At 55.4% G+C, this 14,922-nt stretch overlaps 4 protein-coding genes across 4 annotated transcripts; 1 reads left to right on the top strand and 3 right to left on the bottom strand.

The window, feature by feature from the left end:
* Positions 1-600: 600 nt before the first annotated feature.
* Positions 601-1,165, top strand: POSPLADRAFT_1144901 (hypothetical protein; the record flags this gene model as incomplete). The annotated part of the gene is made up of 2 exons (XM_024485741.1): positions 601-1,076; positions 1,108-1,165. Coding segments are annotated over 2 exons (534 nt in total), but the record flags the coding sequence as incomplete, so codon positions are not given.
* A 4,073-nt stretch (positions 1,166-5,238) lies between these two features.
* Positions 5,239-7,791, bottom strand: POSPLADRAFT_1144273 (hypothetical protein; the record flags this gene model as incomplete). The annotated part of the gene is made up of 8 exons (XM_024485683.1): positions 5,239-5,558; positions 5,608-5,779; positions 5,828-5,917; positions 5,969-6,415; positions 6,468-6,777; positions 6,942-7,132; positions 7,250-7,366; positions 7,699-7,791. Coding segments are annotated over 8 exons (1,740 nt in total), but the record flags the coding sequence as incomplete, so codon positions are not given.
* A 1,990-nt stretch (positions 7,792-9,781) lies between these two features.
* Positions 9,782-12,472, bottom strand: POSPLADRAFT_1144138 (hypothetical protein; the record flags this gene model as incomplete). The annotated part of the gene is made up of 8 exons (XM_024485660.1): positions 9,782-9,813; positions 9,888-10,023; positions 10,110-10,365; positions 11,041-11,156; positions 11,351-11,424; positions 11,699-12,096; positions 12,151-12,225; positions 12,282-12,472. 8 exons carry the CDS (start codon positions 12,470-12,472, stop codon positions 9,782-9,784), a joined length of 1,278 nt encoding a protein of 425 aa, XP_024338393.1.
* Positions 12,473-14,335: 1,863 nt separating this feature from the next.
* POSPLADRAFT_1057365 (hypothetical protein) lies at positions 14,336-14,794 on the bottom strand (the record flags this gene model as incomplete). The annotated part of the gene is made up of 3 exons (XM_024480909.1): positions 14,336-14,412; positions 14,466-14,723; positions 14,773-14,794. The coding sequence occupies 3 exons, from the start codon at positions 14,792-14,794 to the stop codon at positions 14,336-14,338; spliced, it is 357 nt and encodes a 118-aa protein (XP_024338392.1).
* Positions 14,795-14,922: the final 128 nt, after the last annotated feature.

Raw genomic sequence — 14,922 nt, 5'->3', positions numbered from 1 at the left:
AAGTGGCGCAGATGAGGACGTAGACGCAGGGCGAACTCGACTTATGAGCTCTGAACTCGAGGGGGGACCGGATCTTGTATTTTTGGAGAGAAGTACGACAGATTTTATACTACACAGGACGCTACGACTATTCGAGAGTGGCATACGAGTACAAGGGGCTTTGCATTGTTCCTCAAGAACCTGCCTCACCGAGAGGCACATACCAAGTCCATCGGTAGAGTGACGTCATGCCGAACGCGGAGATGAAGAGCAACATATGGCCACTTCGGACCGGTAGCCGTCGTGAAGGCATGCCGCGAGGTTCGATACCTAATCGGGAAAGACCGGCTACTCCGGTGTGGCTTGGAGCGAAGCGCGCGCTTGGCCGAGTGGCGTCAAGTGGCCCTATTGTTCGCCGAATGCGGAAAATGTTCCGAGATCTACGCACGAGGCATCGGGAAGACCGGGCCGAGCTTCGAGTAAGCGTCGCGCACCGTCGAAGGTGTCGAAGAGCGTCAAAGGCGAAATCGAAGTGTTGGGAGACTGAGTCGAAGTGCCGGGCGGGATGCGAGTGCCAAAAAGAGGTGTATCGGGGCCCAGCGGGACTCGGCGCCTATCACCGGTGCTACAATCGTCCCCGACCCCTATGAAACCTATCTGAAGCACATCCCTCACGGCGAGCACCCCGCAGAATTCACCATCGCACGCGATTCGAATGCGATTCGTTCGATCATCGCGTTGGTCGACAACAAGGAGCAAATCGAATGCATCGTCGACCCCGGTTCGCAGATCGTCGCCATGTCGGAAGAGGTCTGTCTCGGCCTCAACCTCCTCTTCGATCCTACTATCCAGCTGAACATGCAATCGGCGAACGGCGAGGTGGACCGATCGCTGGGACTCATTCGAAATGTTCCCTTCCGCATCGGTGAGATCGTGTTGTATCTCCAGGCTCACGTCATTCGAAATGCAGCATACGACATCCTCCTCGGCCGACCCTTCGACGTGCTCACGCAGAGCGTCGTCAAGAACTTCGCCGACGAGAACCAGACCATTATGATCCTCTGTCCGAACACCGGCGAAACCGTCACAATTCCGACGTACGCGCGAGGAAGATCGCGAAGCCGGCAGCATCCTCTCGGGTGTCGCAAATCGCATTTTCTCGCTTCGAGGAATTGATTCCCCATGATCAAGGAGAAGCCGCGCTAGTCATTGACTACGATGGGGTAAACCCGAGTATTTCCTTCGTCTCTCCTATTGATTCTTCGATTCCGAACGCTGTTTCGTCACTGTACCTCTCCGCATGCACCTCCGTTTCTTCATATTTGCAGACTCTTTACGCCTCGGACAATACAGCTTCTAATGCCGCTCCGTCGAACGCTTCGACGTGGGCTTCGACTCTTCTGTTTTCAGCTCCATTCGCTTCGACTCCGCCAGCTCCCGTTCCGACGAAGTCCATTTCGCAGCTTTCCAACTCGATTCTTCCCTTTCCTTCGACGACATCGACTTCTACCCCCTCAACGCACAAGGTCCTCGCCGCGACGAAGAAGAAGTACAAGCCTGTCGCTCTCAAAACCCGACCCGTCCTTGGTGCCGTCCCCGAACAATTTCGTATACTTCGAGACATCAAGGGCGACCCTCTATCCATCATGCCTAAGCTTTCGACCGACCCCCCGCCATTCAAACCTACCGGTCAGTACACCCTCGAACGCTTCGAAGCAACCGAGAAGCTTCACGACGGCGACTTCCTACTTCCCGACGAACGTCGAGTCCTCCACCACTTCATGTGCCTGCACAACGAAGCTTTCGCATGGACCGACGACGAGCGCGGATGCTTCAAGCCCGAGTACTTCCCCCCCGTCGATTTTCCCGTGATTCCTCACACGCCCTGGGTGCAGAAGAATATCCCCATTCCGCCCGGGATCTACAACGAAGTCTGCGCGGTGATCAAGCGAAAGATCGCCGCCGGAGTCTACGAACCGTCGAACTCGTCGTATCGATCGCGGTGGTTCTGTGTCGTCAAGAAGGACGGTAAATCTCTTCGACTCGTCCATTCCCTCGAGCCCCTCAATGCAGTCACGATCCAACATTCCGGTGTACCGCCGACGCCTGAATATCTTGCAGAACAATTCGGAGGAAGACCATGCGGCGGCATGCTCGACCTCTACGTCGGCTACGACGAACGACTCATCGCCGAGTCTTCGAGAGATCTAACGACGTTCCAGACACCCTACGGAGCCATGCGCCTAGTGACCCTCCCGATGGGTTGGACGAACTCGGTCCCGATCTTCCACGACGACGTCACCTACATCCTCCAGCCCGAGATCCCGCACGTTACGGTGCCCTACGTCGACGATGTTCCCGTCAAGGGTCCCGAATCCGACTACGACGACGAGCGGCTCCCTTCGAACCCCGGCATTCGACGCTTCGTATGGGAGCATTTCGAGAACATGAACCGCGTCGTCACTCGAATGCGCTACGCCGGAGGTACCTTTTCAGGAGTAAAAAGCGTCCTCATCGCTCGAGAATTCATGGTGATCGGACATCACTGCACTCCTCAAGGACGCCTCCCCGACGACTCTCGCGTCGCTTCGATACGCAACTGGGGTCCCTGCGCTACTCTATCCGACGTTCGAGTGTTCCTCGGAACCATCGGCGTCGTTCGTATCTTCATCCGTAATTTCGCTCACCGCGCCGACGCGCTCGTACGCCTCACGAGGAAGGACGTCGAGTTCGAGTTCGGTCCGGAGCAAATCGCGGCGCAGGAAGACCTCAAGGACGCGCTACTCTCATCCCCCGCACTCCGAGCCATCCATTATGATTCCCCCTCTCCCGTCATTCTCGCAGTCGACACGTCGTTCATCGCCGTCGGATATCACCTCTGCCAGTGCGACGAAGCCAACACGCGAGTCCGTTACTACAGCAGGTTCGGCTCGATCACACTCAATGATCGCGAACGAAGGTTTTCGCAGCCGAAGCTCGAAATTTACGGCCTATTCCGCGCACTACGATCCCTTCGACTCTACCTGATCGGCGTTCGAAACCTCATCGTCGAAGTCGATGCTCGGTACATCAAGGGTATGCTGAAGAATCCGGACATAGCCCCGAGCGCGAGCATTAACCGGTGGATTGTCTCGATCCTCACGTTCCATTTCACGCTAGTCCACGTCCCCGGTACAATGCACGGCCCCGACGGTCTCTCTCGATGCACAGCTCAACCCGGTGATGTCATCGAAGACGAGGTCGACGAGGAGTTCGATGATTGGATCGACCAGATGCATTCTTTTGTTCACCAGATCCAGCCCCTCCCGCCTGTACCTACGCTTGCCATCTTCACCAACGACAGAGCCGAGGACGGCTCAGATTTCAATAGGGAGGAGGATAGCTACGAGCTAGTGCCTCGATCGGAGCAAGCGCAACTCGCCGACGCGAAGCTCGACGATGTGCTCGAATTTCATCGAACGTTAGCGAAGCCCCACGGCATCTCCGAAAGCGTTTACGAAGGATTCATCAAGTACTGCATGCAATTCTTCCTCGACAACGACACCCTCTGGCGCAAGGACAGTCACGGAGCACACAAGTTAGTCGTCAAGCCCAGCGATCGCCTTCGAATACTTCGAGAATGCCACGACCGCACCGCGCATCGAGGAATCTACGCAACCCGAGCCTTCGTCAATGAGCGATTCTGGTGGCCGTTCCACTACGCCGACATCGCTTGGTTCGTTCGATCGTGCCATATCTGCCAGTCTCGACAAGTGCGTCAAATCCTCATTCCTCCGACCGTCGCAGTACCAGCCCCCATCTTCGCCAAAATTCACATAGACACAATGCACATGCCTGCCTCGGGCGGATACAAGTACTTGGTCCAAGGTAGATGCTCGCTCACGACTTACCCCGAGTTTCGAATGCTTCGAAAAGAGACAGCAAAGGCCCTCGCTGACTGGATCTTCGAAGACATCCTCTGTCGATGGGGCGCGCTCAGCGAGATCGTCACCGACAACGGTACGGCGTTCATCAAGGCGGCCGATTACCTTTCGAGGAAGTACCACATCAACCATATTCAAATCAGTGGGTACAATTCGAGCGCGAACGGTCTCGTCGAACGTCCGCACTTCAGCACGCGACAAGCCTTGTTTAAGACAGCCGATGGAGATGAGAAGAAATGGTCCCAAGCTGCGTATTTTGTATTTTGGTCCGAGCGCATCACAACTCGACGACGCATGGGCTGCTCACCCTATTTCGCTGTTACGGGCACCCATCCGCTCATTCCTCTCGACATCGTCGAAGCTACGTATCTGCAACCACCACCGACTTCGGTCCTTTCGACGACCGATCTCATCGCCCGTAGGGCCATTGCGCTTCAGAAACGCGTCGAGCAAGTCACCGAACTCCACTCGAAGGTCTATGAAGCACGTCGAACTGCAGCAATTCGCTTCGAGAAAGAGCACGAGCATTCAATCCAGGATTTCGACTTCAAGCGCGGAGCCCTAGTGCTCATACGCAACACGAAGATCGAGAAGTCCCTCAACCGCAAGATGCGCCCGCAATATCTAGGCCCCCTCATCGTTGTCTCGCGCAACAAGGGCGGCGCATACATCGTGTGCGAACTCGACGGTACAGTCCTCGATCGACCCATCGCAGCATTCCGCGTCATTCCGTATTTCGCGCGCAAATCCATTCCAATTCCCGAAGATCTCGAAGATGTCTCGACCGAGCATCTTCGAGAACTCGAACTATCGAATTCTCTAGGCGACGACGATGATGATGAAGTCGAAGAAGCCGAAGAACGCGACGAATAGAGGTTCTTCCCTTGTATTACTTGTACAACACGATACGTACTTTCTTCTCTCAGTTCCTGCTCTCACGTTACGTTATATGCTCGATTTTCTCCTACGTTCTAGACCATCCCTTGTACGAATATCTTCGATTCAACTCGAGTCGCGACATCATTCGACGTTCTACGAATGCTTTGATTTGACTGTTGCGCAGAGGCTCACCTTAGACGAAGTCCTCCTAGGCTGTGATGACAAACTGAGCCTATATTTTTATTAAGTTCATTTTCCCTCGCTACGAACATTTCTATTTCACTTTCTATGTCCTTTGATCATATTACGACTTGCGTCGAACACGCTTATTTTCATTTCCTTTTCTTAGTTCCCGCTAGGTTTCGTCTAGGCCAAAGGCCACATTTTCGATTCGACCATCTACGCAATATTATACGACATAATTACAACTACGATACAAAATGACTTGCGCCATCGCCTACTCATCGTCGACAGCCCCGCGCACGAACCCGATTCCTCCCTTCGCAAGCGCGGCCTTCTCCATCTTTTGGAGGTCGAGGTCCATGTCGTGGAGGAGCGCTCGACGGCGAGCGATGAGAGCGCGCTCCTCGCAGATGACGCGAATGATCCCCCGAGACTCGTCGTCGAGGTCGAGCGCATCGAGGTCGTCCTGTTCCAGGCCAAGGCGGCCGGCCCCATCGAGAGGCAGTCGTAGCAGGGGGCGCGGAGGCTCGTCGACTCGACGCTTCTTCGAACCACTCAAGTCCGCGACCGAAGGCACGGGAGAGGTCGGCCGAACTACTAAGACGTCAGCCAAAGATTAGGACAACCAGAAGAAACAACTTACTGCGCTTTTTTGTGGTTGATCCCCCGCCGCGCGTTTTCTTTGTCTTGCCAAGCACAGACACCTTGTCGAAGTAGCAGCCCTGTTGGAACTGTGCGCACCTCTCGCAGGTCGTGGCGTTCTCGACCCACACGCACTCGACCGGGGCCGAGCGGTAGCCGGCGCAACGATCACACTATTGAAGAGTTAGCATCGAACAGCTTCAATGAAGAGTCGAGCTTACCTTCTGTCCGGCCTGACGCTTCCCAAGCGCAACGGCGGCCATGTCGACCTCCGTCATCGCGAACAGATGTTCGAGCGTTCGCGGAGTCTTCTACGAAAGCGAGATTAGTGATCGAATGACGACAGAGAAAAGAAGACTTACGACCGAGGGGTCATCCGACAACTCGGTGACCTCGTCGTCGACCCTCGCACGCCCTTTCCCCTTGTCGAGAAGTCCCTCGGCGGCCGCGATCCTCGCCAACTCCTCGTCAGCAGCCTCTTGTGCGCGACGCTCGTCTTCAGCAGCCTGCTTCCGATGGTCCTCTTCGTCCTTTCGACGCCGTTCGTCTTCAAGGCGACGGTCCTCAGCGGCCTTCGCACGCTTCGCGGCCTCTTCGATGCGTCGTGCTTCCTCTTCGGCAAGGCGCTTCTGCTCTTCGACGCGTTGTTCGACCTCGGCATCGATGGCGGTCGCGAGCTCGGGCCAGTCCCCGTGCGCCCACTCGACCCACGATTCCGATGCCCGCTCGGCGAGCTGTTTGACGGCGGCGGCAACGCGCAGCTCCGTCTCCTCGTCGCGGATGGCGCCCAAGGCCTTGCGATAGGCGAGCTGTTCGAAAACAAAGGGTTAGTTGGGTTATGCAGATTTACGAGCGACTTACCACGAGCGGCGACAAGTCTTGCGCCCACTCTTCGACTACATCGAACGCGGTGTCGGCGGTCGGCGGAGCCTCGAGGACCACGAGCAGAGAGGAGAGACGGCGGTTGACGAGCGAAGGCGTCGACACAGGGGTGGCAGAGCGAGAAGACATCGTAGGAGCAGGAAGCGTGCGAAGAAGGACGACGAGGTAGCGACGAAGGAACGATGGGATGGGGAAAATGAGGCTAAGTCTACCCTGCTTATAACCCCTTTCCGACCAGCGTTTGGCGCCGGCCACGTGGCGTTCGAGACCGACACGGGTTGTCAAGCCGCTTCGATCCGTTCACGACCATCGCGCTTCTCGCATCACGTGGAGGACCGAGGACGGTCCAAATTTCAATAGGGAGGAGATGATAGGCGCCAGGCCCCTCTGGGCCCCGATTCACCTCTTTTCGGCAGTCGCATCCCGCCCGTCACTTCGACTCAGTCTTCCAACACTTCGATTTCGCCTTCGACGCTCTTCGACATCTTCGACGGTGCGCGACGCTTACTCGAAGCTCGGCACGGTCGTCCCGATGCCTCGCGTGTAGATCCCGGGACATCTTCCGCATTCGGCGAACAATAGGGCCACTTGACGCCGCTCGTCCAAGCGCGTGCATCGCTCCATGCCACACCGACGTAGCCGGTCTTTCCCGATTAGGTATCGAACCTCGCAGCATGCCTTCAACGACGGACACCGGTCCGAAGTGTCCATGTGTTTCTCTTCATCTCCGCGTTCGGCATGACGTCACTCTACCGATGGACTTGACGCGTGCCACTCGGTGAGGCAGCTTCTTGAGGAACAATGCAAAGCCCCTTGTACCAGTGTGCCACTTTCGATAGTCGTAGCGTCCTGTGTAGTATAAAATCTGTCGTACTTCTCTCTAAAAATGGAAGATCCGGTTCCCCCCTCGAGTTCAGAGCTCATAAGTCGAGTTCGCCCTGCGTCTAAACCCCCAACTGCGTCACTTCGTCCCTCGCTGCGTAACCTCGAAACCTCGTCCACTGCGTTACTCGTCGATACCGTCTCGATGAACCCTTCGACTTCGACTATTGTCGAAGAAACTGCGAACCGCGCCCTAGCTAAGTCCACCCTATCGAATTGTATCCCTTCCTTCTACGAGACATCGAAGAGCTCTGCCGAGCTTCGATCGTCTCCGCTAACTACCCACAGCCTCCGAGTAGCTTCGACGACGTGTCGAGTCACCTCGTACCTTCCCTAGCGTTCGTAGCCTCTTTCCAAGGGCGTTTCTCGTGTTCACTCGAACTGCGGGACACCTTGCTGCTAACTCCCCTCTCACTAGACTATAATCCGTCTCTCTAGTCCCTTTAGGTCGCACCCAGGTTAGGGGTTAGGGTTACGTAGGTCGCATCACCGATCATAAGAACCTCGAGTACTGGTGCACGTCCCAGCATCTCACGTGTCGTCAAGCGCAATGGTCGCTGTTCCTAGCTCGCTTTGACTTCCGCATCACGCACAAGGCCGGAACGTCGAATGGAAAAGCTGATGCCCTGTCACGTCGATCAGACCATCAGATCGGCGATGAGGACGATAACACCAATCAGGTGGTTCTCAAACCGGAAAGATTCCGCATTGCCTCTGCTAGACGCGGTCATGCCTCCGTGACAGCTGATCAGTCGCTTCTGAAGCGCATTAGGGAGTGTTTGGAGAAAGATCGGGAGGTGGCCGAGGCACTTGAAAAAGTACAGGACCTCGGGCCGCCCCAGCTACAAAGGGGCTTTGAGGAGTGGAATGCCGAACAAGGGCTTCTGCTGTTCCGTGGGTGCGTATACATCCCAAAGAATGCGGAGCTCCGGCGGAATATAGTCAAGATCCACCACAACTCGCTGATCGCCGGACATGGCGGTCGCGCCAAAACCCTCAAGCTCGTGTCACGGAACTACTGGTGGCCAGGAATGTCTAAATTTGTCAACGAGTACGTAAGCACCTGCAACATGTGCAACCGTACCAAGACATTCCCTGCCAAGCCCCAGGGTCCGCTGAAGCCGAACGAGATCCCCGAACGCCCGTGGCAGATCATCACGACCGATATGATCGTCGGCTTGCCGAGGTCTGACGGATTCGACTCGATCCTGGTCACCGCCGACCGCTTTACAAAGCAGGTCCACTTTTCGGCCTGTCATGAGACCCTGACGGCAGAAGGTGCGGCAGACCTGTACATCTGCGATGTGTTCAAGCATCATGGGGCCCCGGCCAAGGTCATATCAGACCGAGGTCCCCAGTTCGCTTCGAAATATCTCCATGCGGTGTACAAGGGACTAGGGATCGAGCTGGCGCTATCTACAGTGTTCCATCCTCAGACAGACGGCCAGACTGAGCGCTGGAATCAGGAGATCGAGCAGTACCTGCGTGCCTTCACAAGCCACAGGCAGGATGATTGGGCGAAGCAGTTGCCGCTCGCGGAGTTTGCACTGAACAACCGAGTTCACTCCGCGACCGGGCACTCCCCTTTCTTCCTGCATCAAGGGTACAATCCTGAGATCCAGGTTCGGATCAATCCGATGTCCGCGATGCCCACTGCCGCCGATCGGCTTAAGATCCTGAAGGAGATTCGCGATGACGCACGCTCTGCGCTTGAGCTATCAGCCGAGCGTATGAAAGTGTACTATGACAAGCACGTGCAGGAGGCACCGGTCTTTGCGCCAGGGGACAAGGTCTGGCTTGATGCCCGGAACCTTAAGCTGAAACAGCCGAGCAAGAAGCTCAGTCCCAAGTGCCTTGGACCATATGCAGTGCAGCGAAAACTCAGAGACTTGGATTACGAATTGGTTCTGCCGAAGTCGGTGCCGGTGCACCTGGTGTTCCATGTCTCCTTGCTTAGCAAGTTCACGCGTAGCGATATCCCGGGCCGGGAGCCGGAGGAGCCGCCTGCGATCGAGGTTGAAGGCGACGAGGAGTACGAGGTTGAGCGGATCAAAGATTCGAGGATCTTCCGGCGTCAGCTGCAGTACCTCGTCAAGTGGAAGGGTTATGACGATTTGCATACGTCATGGGAACCAGCGCGCAATGTTGCCAATGCGCCGGCCCTAATAGCCAACTTCCACCGGAAGAACCCGAACACCCCTCGCCACCTCAACGCTACTGTCTTTGGTGGTCTCAACTTTCAGCCAATGCCTTCGCCACTGACTGAAGCACGCTGCCGCTCCGGGTGGGAGATGGGCAAGGGCGCCTCGCATGAGGTCATGCACCGTTGAGGGGGGGGTAATGTCACGAGTTGGTACGGCGTCTAGCCGTTTTTTTTTCCTTTTCACGGGCTCGAACCCGCGACCTCTGTACTACATGCCCGATATGGACGTGTCGTTATCTACTGTACGATTAGATTAGATGGGCGGCAGTGCGCGGCACAGCTCGGGCTCCGCTGACACAGCCGCTCTGACTCACCGGCCCCCGGGGCCATGTCAGCATGCTGCGCACGGACCAGCTGCGCACGGACCAACGTGCACAGCCTGCCCTTATCTTCCCCTGTATATAAGCCGGCCTCTGCTGCCCTAGGGACCTCAGTTTCGACCTCTTGTCCCTAGGTCAGTAAGCCCCTCCTGTATTCTTTCTTACCTTGACTAATATATTCACTTGTCCCTAGCCTTAGGTTTGAGCATCGCTCACCATCGCTTCGGTGAGATCAGTTGAACGCCCCCAGCTCTCCGACTCTCCCCTGTCGCTTGACCCCAAGTCGCGACAAGCAGTCTGTTCAAAACGCACGAAGGGATCATCGATGAGCTCCTCAGCACCCCAGCTGAGCAGATGCAAAAGTATGGGGAGATCAATGGACTTGCTGAGCATATAAGCGAGCACATCCTTGATCTGAGCAGAGGTGTCACCTTGTTCCTCGAGGTACCGCCAGAACTTCAGTGTACGTAGCCTATGTGGTGACAAGCAAGTACTGCCAGTAGTCTTTGGTTGCGTAGAAACATCTTCTTGACTGTTGTCTGGAAAAAGCGAGCTGAAGCTTGTTTCAGTACTACCCAGAAGCCCCGAGTGGTTGTCAAAGCTATCGCTGCCCAAGTCCGAAGCCGGCGGGGAGTCCAGGTCGGAGTCAGAATTGTCAACGACACTGCGTAGCGAGCTCAGCCAAGGGCTCAGATGAGTAGTTGGAATAGACGACATTATGATTATGTAGGTTGTCTACCATAGCATACATGCGCATACATTGGCTAGCGACTGAGTTTCGAAGTGCGCGGCGCAAGATGCAAGGCGCGTCGGACGCAGTCACATACGCGAGCAGACGCAAGAGGTAACAGCGTCGTCACCAGTGACTTTGGTGACGCGTGATGGATACCCCCCCTCCCTGCAAAATTCACCAGACCTTATAGGCGAGAGTGTGCAGGGGTTTTTAGATCTCTGCCACCCAATGGGGTAACAGCACACGTGATCCGCCTATAAGGTCTGGAAACGAGACTAATGTGATTGATGCATCCATGTGTTGAAACGCGCAGACCTGCGCGGTCAGGAACGAGCTCGAAAGCTCGGGCGCGCGAGTAGCCGGGGGCCAGAGGCCCCTATCATGATATATAACGACCCCGCGCATTGTACGTACCGCACGCGATTGTCCCTTACGGGCATCGCTACGCCCGTGGACAAACGCGCCCCCGCGCCGTTCGCACCCTTGCTCCAACACCATGTGGGGAGCCTTCCAACTTTACGACTACCATTCTGTGCCACGAACATGATGGTAGACAACACAGGTATGTGATATAGTCCTCGGAGGGACGATACGGGAGTATAAGCAGACATATCACCATCTCAGGACGGCTTTTCACAGGCCATCGTTGTCGTTACGAAACTTGAAGTATGGATAAGCCGTGATATGCTGCTTGGCATTCCTACCGATGTAGGTAAATACTCACTATATAAACCAGATATGCCGTGTTCAGATAGTAGTCTCTGGGCATCACACAAGGATTCCTCACAGAAATGTTCCCTCAAGGTACAAACTGTTACGACTTTTAACATTGACGGGCAAAAATCATTTCAAGGCACATTAGATTCAAGCAAATCAGGTGAGATGTTCCGCAAAGCATCAACACTCCTCACGCCGCGCCATGCGCGGCGTACTCGCGCTTCCGCTGGTGGCCATGTCAGTCATGTTATGCATTACTCTGGTATTTGTAAACCGACCTCGCGCTCTACAGTTCAACTACCGCCGCCACGACACGTCTTGATGTGACGCCGAAGGGCATCGCTCCGGGACACACTACGGCCACAGCGGTCGCACTCCCGCGCGGTGCACTTCAAATGGACGGCGGCGACGTGTTTTCCGAGGTTCCTGCTGACCACCTGCTTGCCGCACAGAGTGCCATCTCTCATGACCCAGCAACACTCGGCGGACTGGCCCGCCGGCAACGGGTTCGCCCCCACATCAAGATGGTACCATCTGAGGTGCTGCATAACGCGGCCAGGCGACAGCGCCGATATGGTGTGGCCGCATGACTGCCAGGAGCATATTCCGCCACGCAGGACGCTGGTCGTAGTAGGCTCTGTGTGCGTAAGCAAGTCCGAGTGGTAGAGACCAGGACCTGTATACAACACGCTACCATTAGACGACGGTGCGGGCACTGTACCAGCAAAGGCATAGGCAGGATCGTTGCCAAGGCTATGTTCAATTGTTCAGTAACACAGTGCAGTAAAGAACATCCAAACGACGTACAACAGCGCCAGTTGAACCTGAGGATCGGCCTCAGTCGGCATGATGAAGTTGAATAGTTGATTCGTTATTTCTGAGCTGTGCTCAGAGAAGATTGGCGATACAGGGGCGATAGTAGTATAGTAGCAGCCCACCTGGTACCTCGGCTACCGGCAGGCCATGCAGGTGTAGAATGAAAGTACCCCGCGGGTTGAATATCATCGCGAGTAATATCCGTACGGTCGGCGATATGAAGCGTAGCATGGGGTGGCATTTTGGTCTGTTGGGGGGGTAGTGCAAGCAGTAGCTCAAGGACCCGGATAAGCCTGTCGGTTGCAGGCGACATTATATACCGTTCTGTCTGACGTCTCAATGTCTCAGCGTGTGTGTATGCGGATGTATTTGACCCAATTGTCAACCTTACGTTGGCCCCTGCAACACATGTTGCTAGCGGATCGAATATCGAGCGCTCAGAACACCGAGACCACATCTTGCTTCTTAGAGGGTCTTATGACCCGAGAGAGATGGTTCTCATCGTAGCGGATCAGGTGTTGAGCGCTCCGCGTATTTATGCACGAGCGCATGCCTTCGTCGGGTAGGAATACTGAGGTTCATGTCGCATGAAATAGTGAACCTCAGAGCCTTGAGATCATCGGTACCAGTGCGCGGAGTACTCAATCAGTATCTGATCAGTGAAACGCTACGATGAGAACTACCTTCATAGGACCCTAGGCACAATACCTTCCTAATACCCGAGAAGCAATACCTTCCTAATACCCGAGAAGCAATACCTTCATAGGACCCGAGAAGCAAGTGTTGGCCTCGAGGTTCGGAGCGCTCGGCGTGATTCGCTGACAGCAGGTGTTGCAGAACCGCAGTAGTGAGCGCTAGACAGCGTGTCGGAGGATGGTTTTGGTACTTTTGTACCCAGGCCACCTCGTGCATTGTAAATGGACACTCAGCACGCAGGGATAACAAGCAAGGCAGTGGTAAGAGTACACACTTTCCCCGCATCATTTCCGCTCACAGTGTGCCCTGTGATCTTAGCACGGGCGGGACCCTGTAGATTGAAAAACTTGCGCTTCCTGCGCTTATTCCTCGATTGCCCCGAGAATCGAGTATTTCTTCTGTTGTACACTTCTTCCACTGTTTGAATAGAGAGAACGAATAATAGTAGGATGTGGTCGACAGTGTTCTAGTGAACTGGGAAGCGAACATATGGAGTAACCCAGCAGCCGTATATCATAGCAGGCTCTGAGGAGTCGGAGTTGTAGAGAAGTGGTAGATCTCTCTACGGGTACGCCAATCACATCATGAGAGACGCACAAGTTCTTTCACCGATGCTCTTAACAATCGCACTCATCGCGAGCCAAGTCAACAATGCCGCACCCCATCAGTACCTTAGTTATCGTCAGTTACATGGAAGGTGCTTACGCAAAGCATAGCCAATTGAGGCACGGCTATATCAAGAGACTGCAAGTCGCGTGTCGTCTGACTTCAACTTGTGTTCTACACTTCTCCAGGACTATTAGCACCTAACATGGACGTCGAGGCCCTACGTAAGCTCACCCTCAGATTCAGGAATCGCCACTTCCGTGGCGATTCTGACAAGGAGACGTGACCACTGCTGACATCCATCAATGTGCCGTGTTCAAGCGGTGCAGTGTAAGCGTGTAAAAGCCAAGACGGAAGCAAGCATCATCATAGCCAAGCTGTTGAAGGAGTATTCCGCAAGGCGTGCCATCGTAGACATCCCTGCTCGAGGAGTTCGAGCGTCCTGATGATCGACGGGATGCGAGAATGCAGGGTGGATGCCATAGAGACGACCGTCTGTAGGTCCGACTGTGAAAGACAAAAGCAAGAAAACGTCGACGTCAATCATAGCGTCCGAGACGGTGGGTAGCACCTCACTCCTTCGTAGACACCGAAGTATGCGATAAGGGCCAAGATGAACGCATATCGCAGGAGACCTCAGCCGCCAACACTGTGTATGCACAGCCCAGAACGAAAGGGAAGAGGGCTGTCTGGAAATGGTCAGGGAGTACACACATCCAGTCCACAATCGCCATACGCAGCAATATTTGACGAAGGCAGACAGGAAGGAACATTTCACCGAGACAATTGACCGGCTTCAGCTGGTGCTTTAAGCCAGGACCTCCAGCCAAAAGTTCGACTAGGAACGAAGGGCATTCCCGCATGCCTGACGCTACTAGACGAGACAGCGCCGCATAGACCGATGTGCAGTGACCTCGTTCGTGAGCTCGAGGACAGTATAGAGAATATCATCTGTGCGTGTGTCTTAGAACGATCGGAATGAGCATGGGACAGCGGAGACGTACTGAGCACCACAACGTGCCGCGGTCCTCCTCCCGCCTTGTAGGCGACAACGCCGGTTGGAACCCACACGCCGCTGGCGTCTTCAACGAAGCGACGCGTCTCGTCCGCACCGAGATCGGGGATGAGCAGCTCAGCGCGGGTGGGTGGCAGGAAGACCTGATGCAGGTACCACGCCTCCTGGCGCTCCTTGTTCGGGCCCGTGCCGGTGAACTTGAGCGTCAGGCTCTGGGGCACCTGCAGGTGCGGCGGCTCGGGGATGGCTCGGGCGTCAGGTGAGTAGTCGTGAATGTCCCGGAGGAGTACTGGAACGGGGATTGAGACAGAGTAACATAAAGCGTAGCTGTGAGCTCACATTCCCTACGAGCAGCTCGGTGCCTGCTGCGAGCAAGGTACACGGGTCCGCGGCGCCACCGCCAGAGACTTTTCGCCTACCACACCGCCCTTGCCTTCTTCGTCATG

This window comes from Postia placenta (genome assembly GCF_002117355.1).
Source record: "Postia placenta MAD-698-R-SB12 unplaced genomic scaffold POSPLAscaffold_8, whole genome shotgun sequence".
NCBI lineage: Eukaryota > Fungi > Basidiomycota > Agaricomycetes > Polyporales > Adustoporiaceae > Rhodonia > Rhodonia placenta.
Note: the sequence above shows the minus strand (reverse complement) of the source record. Positions and strands in the feature narration are given on the sequence as shown.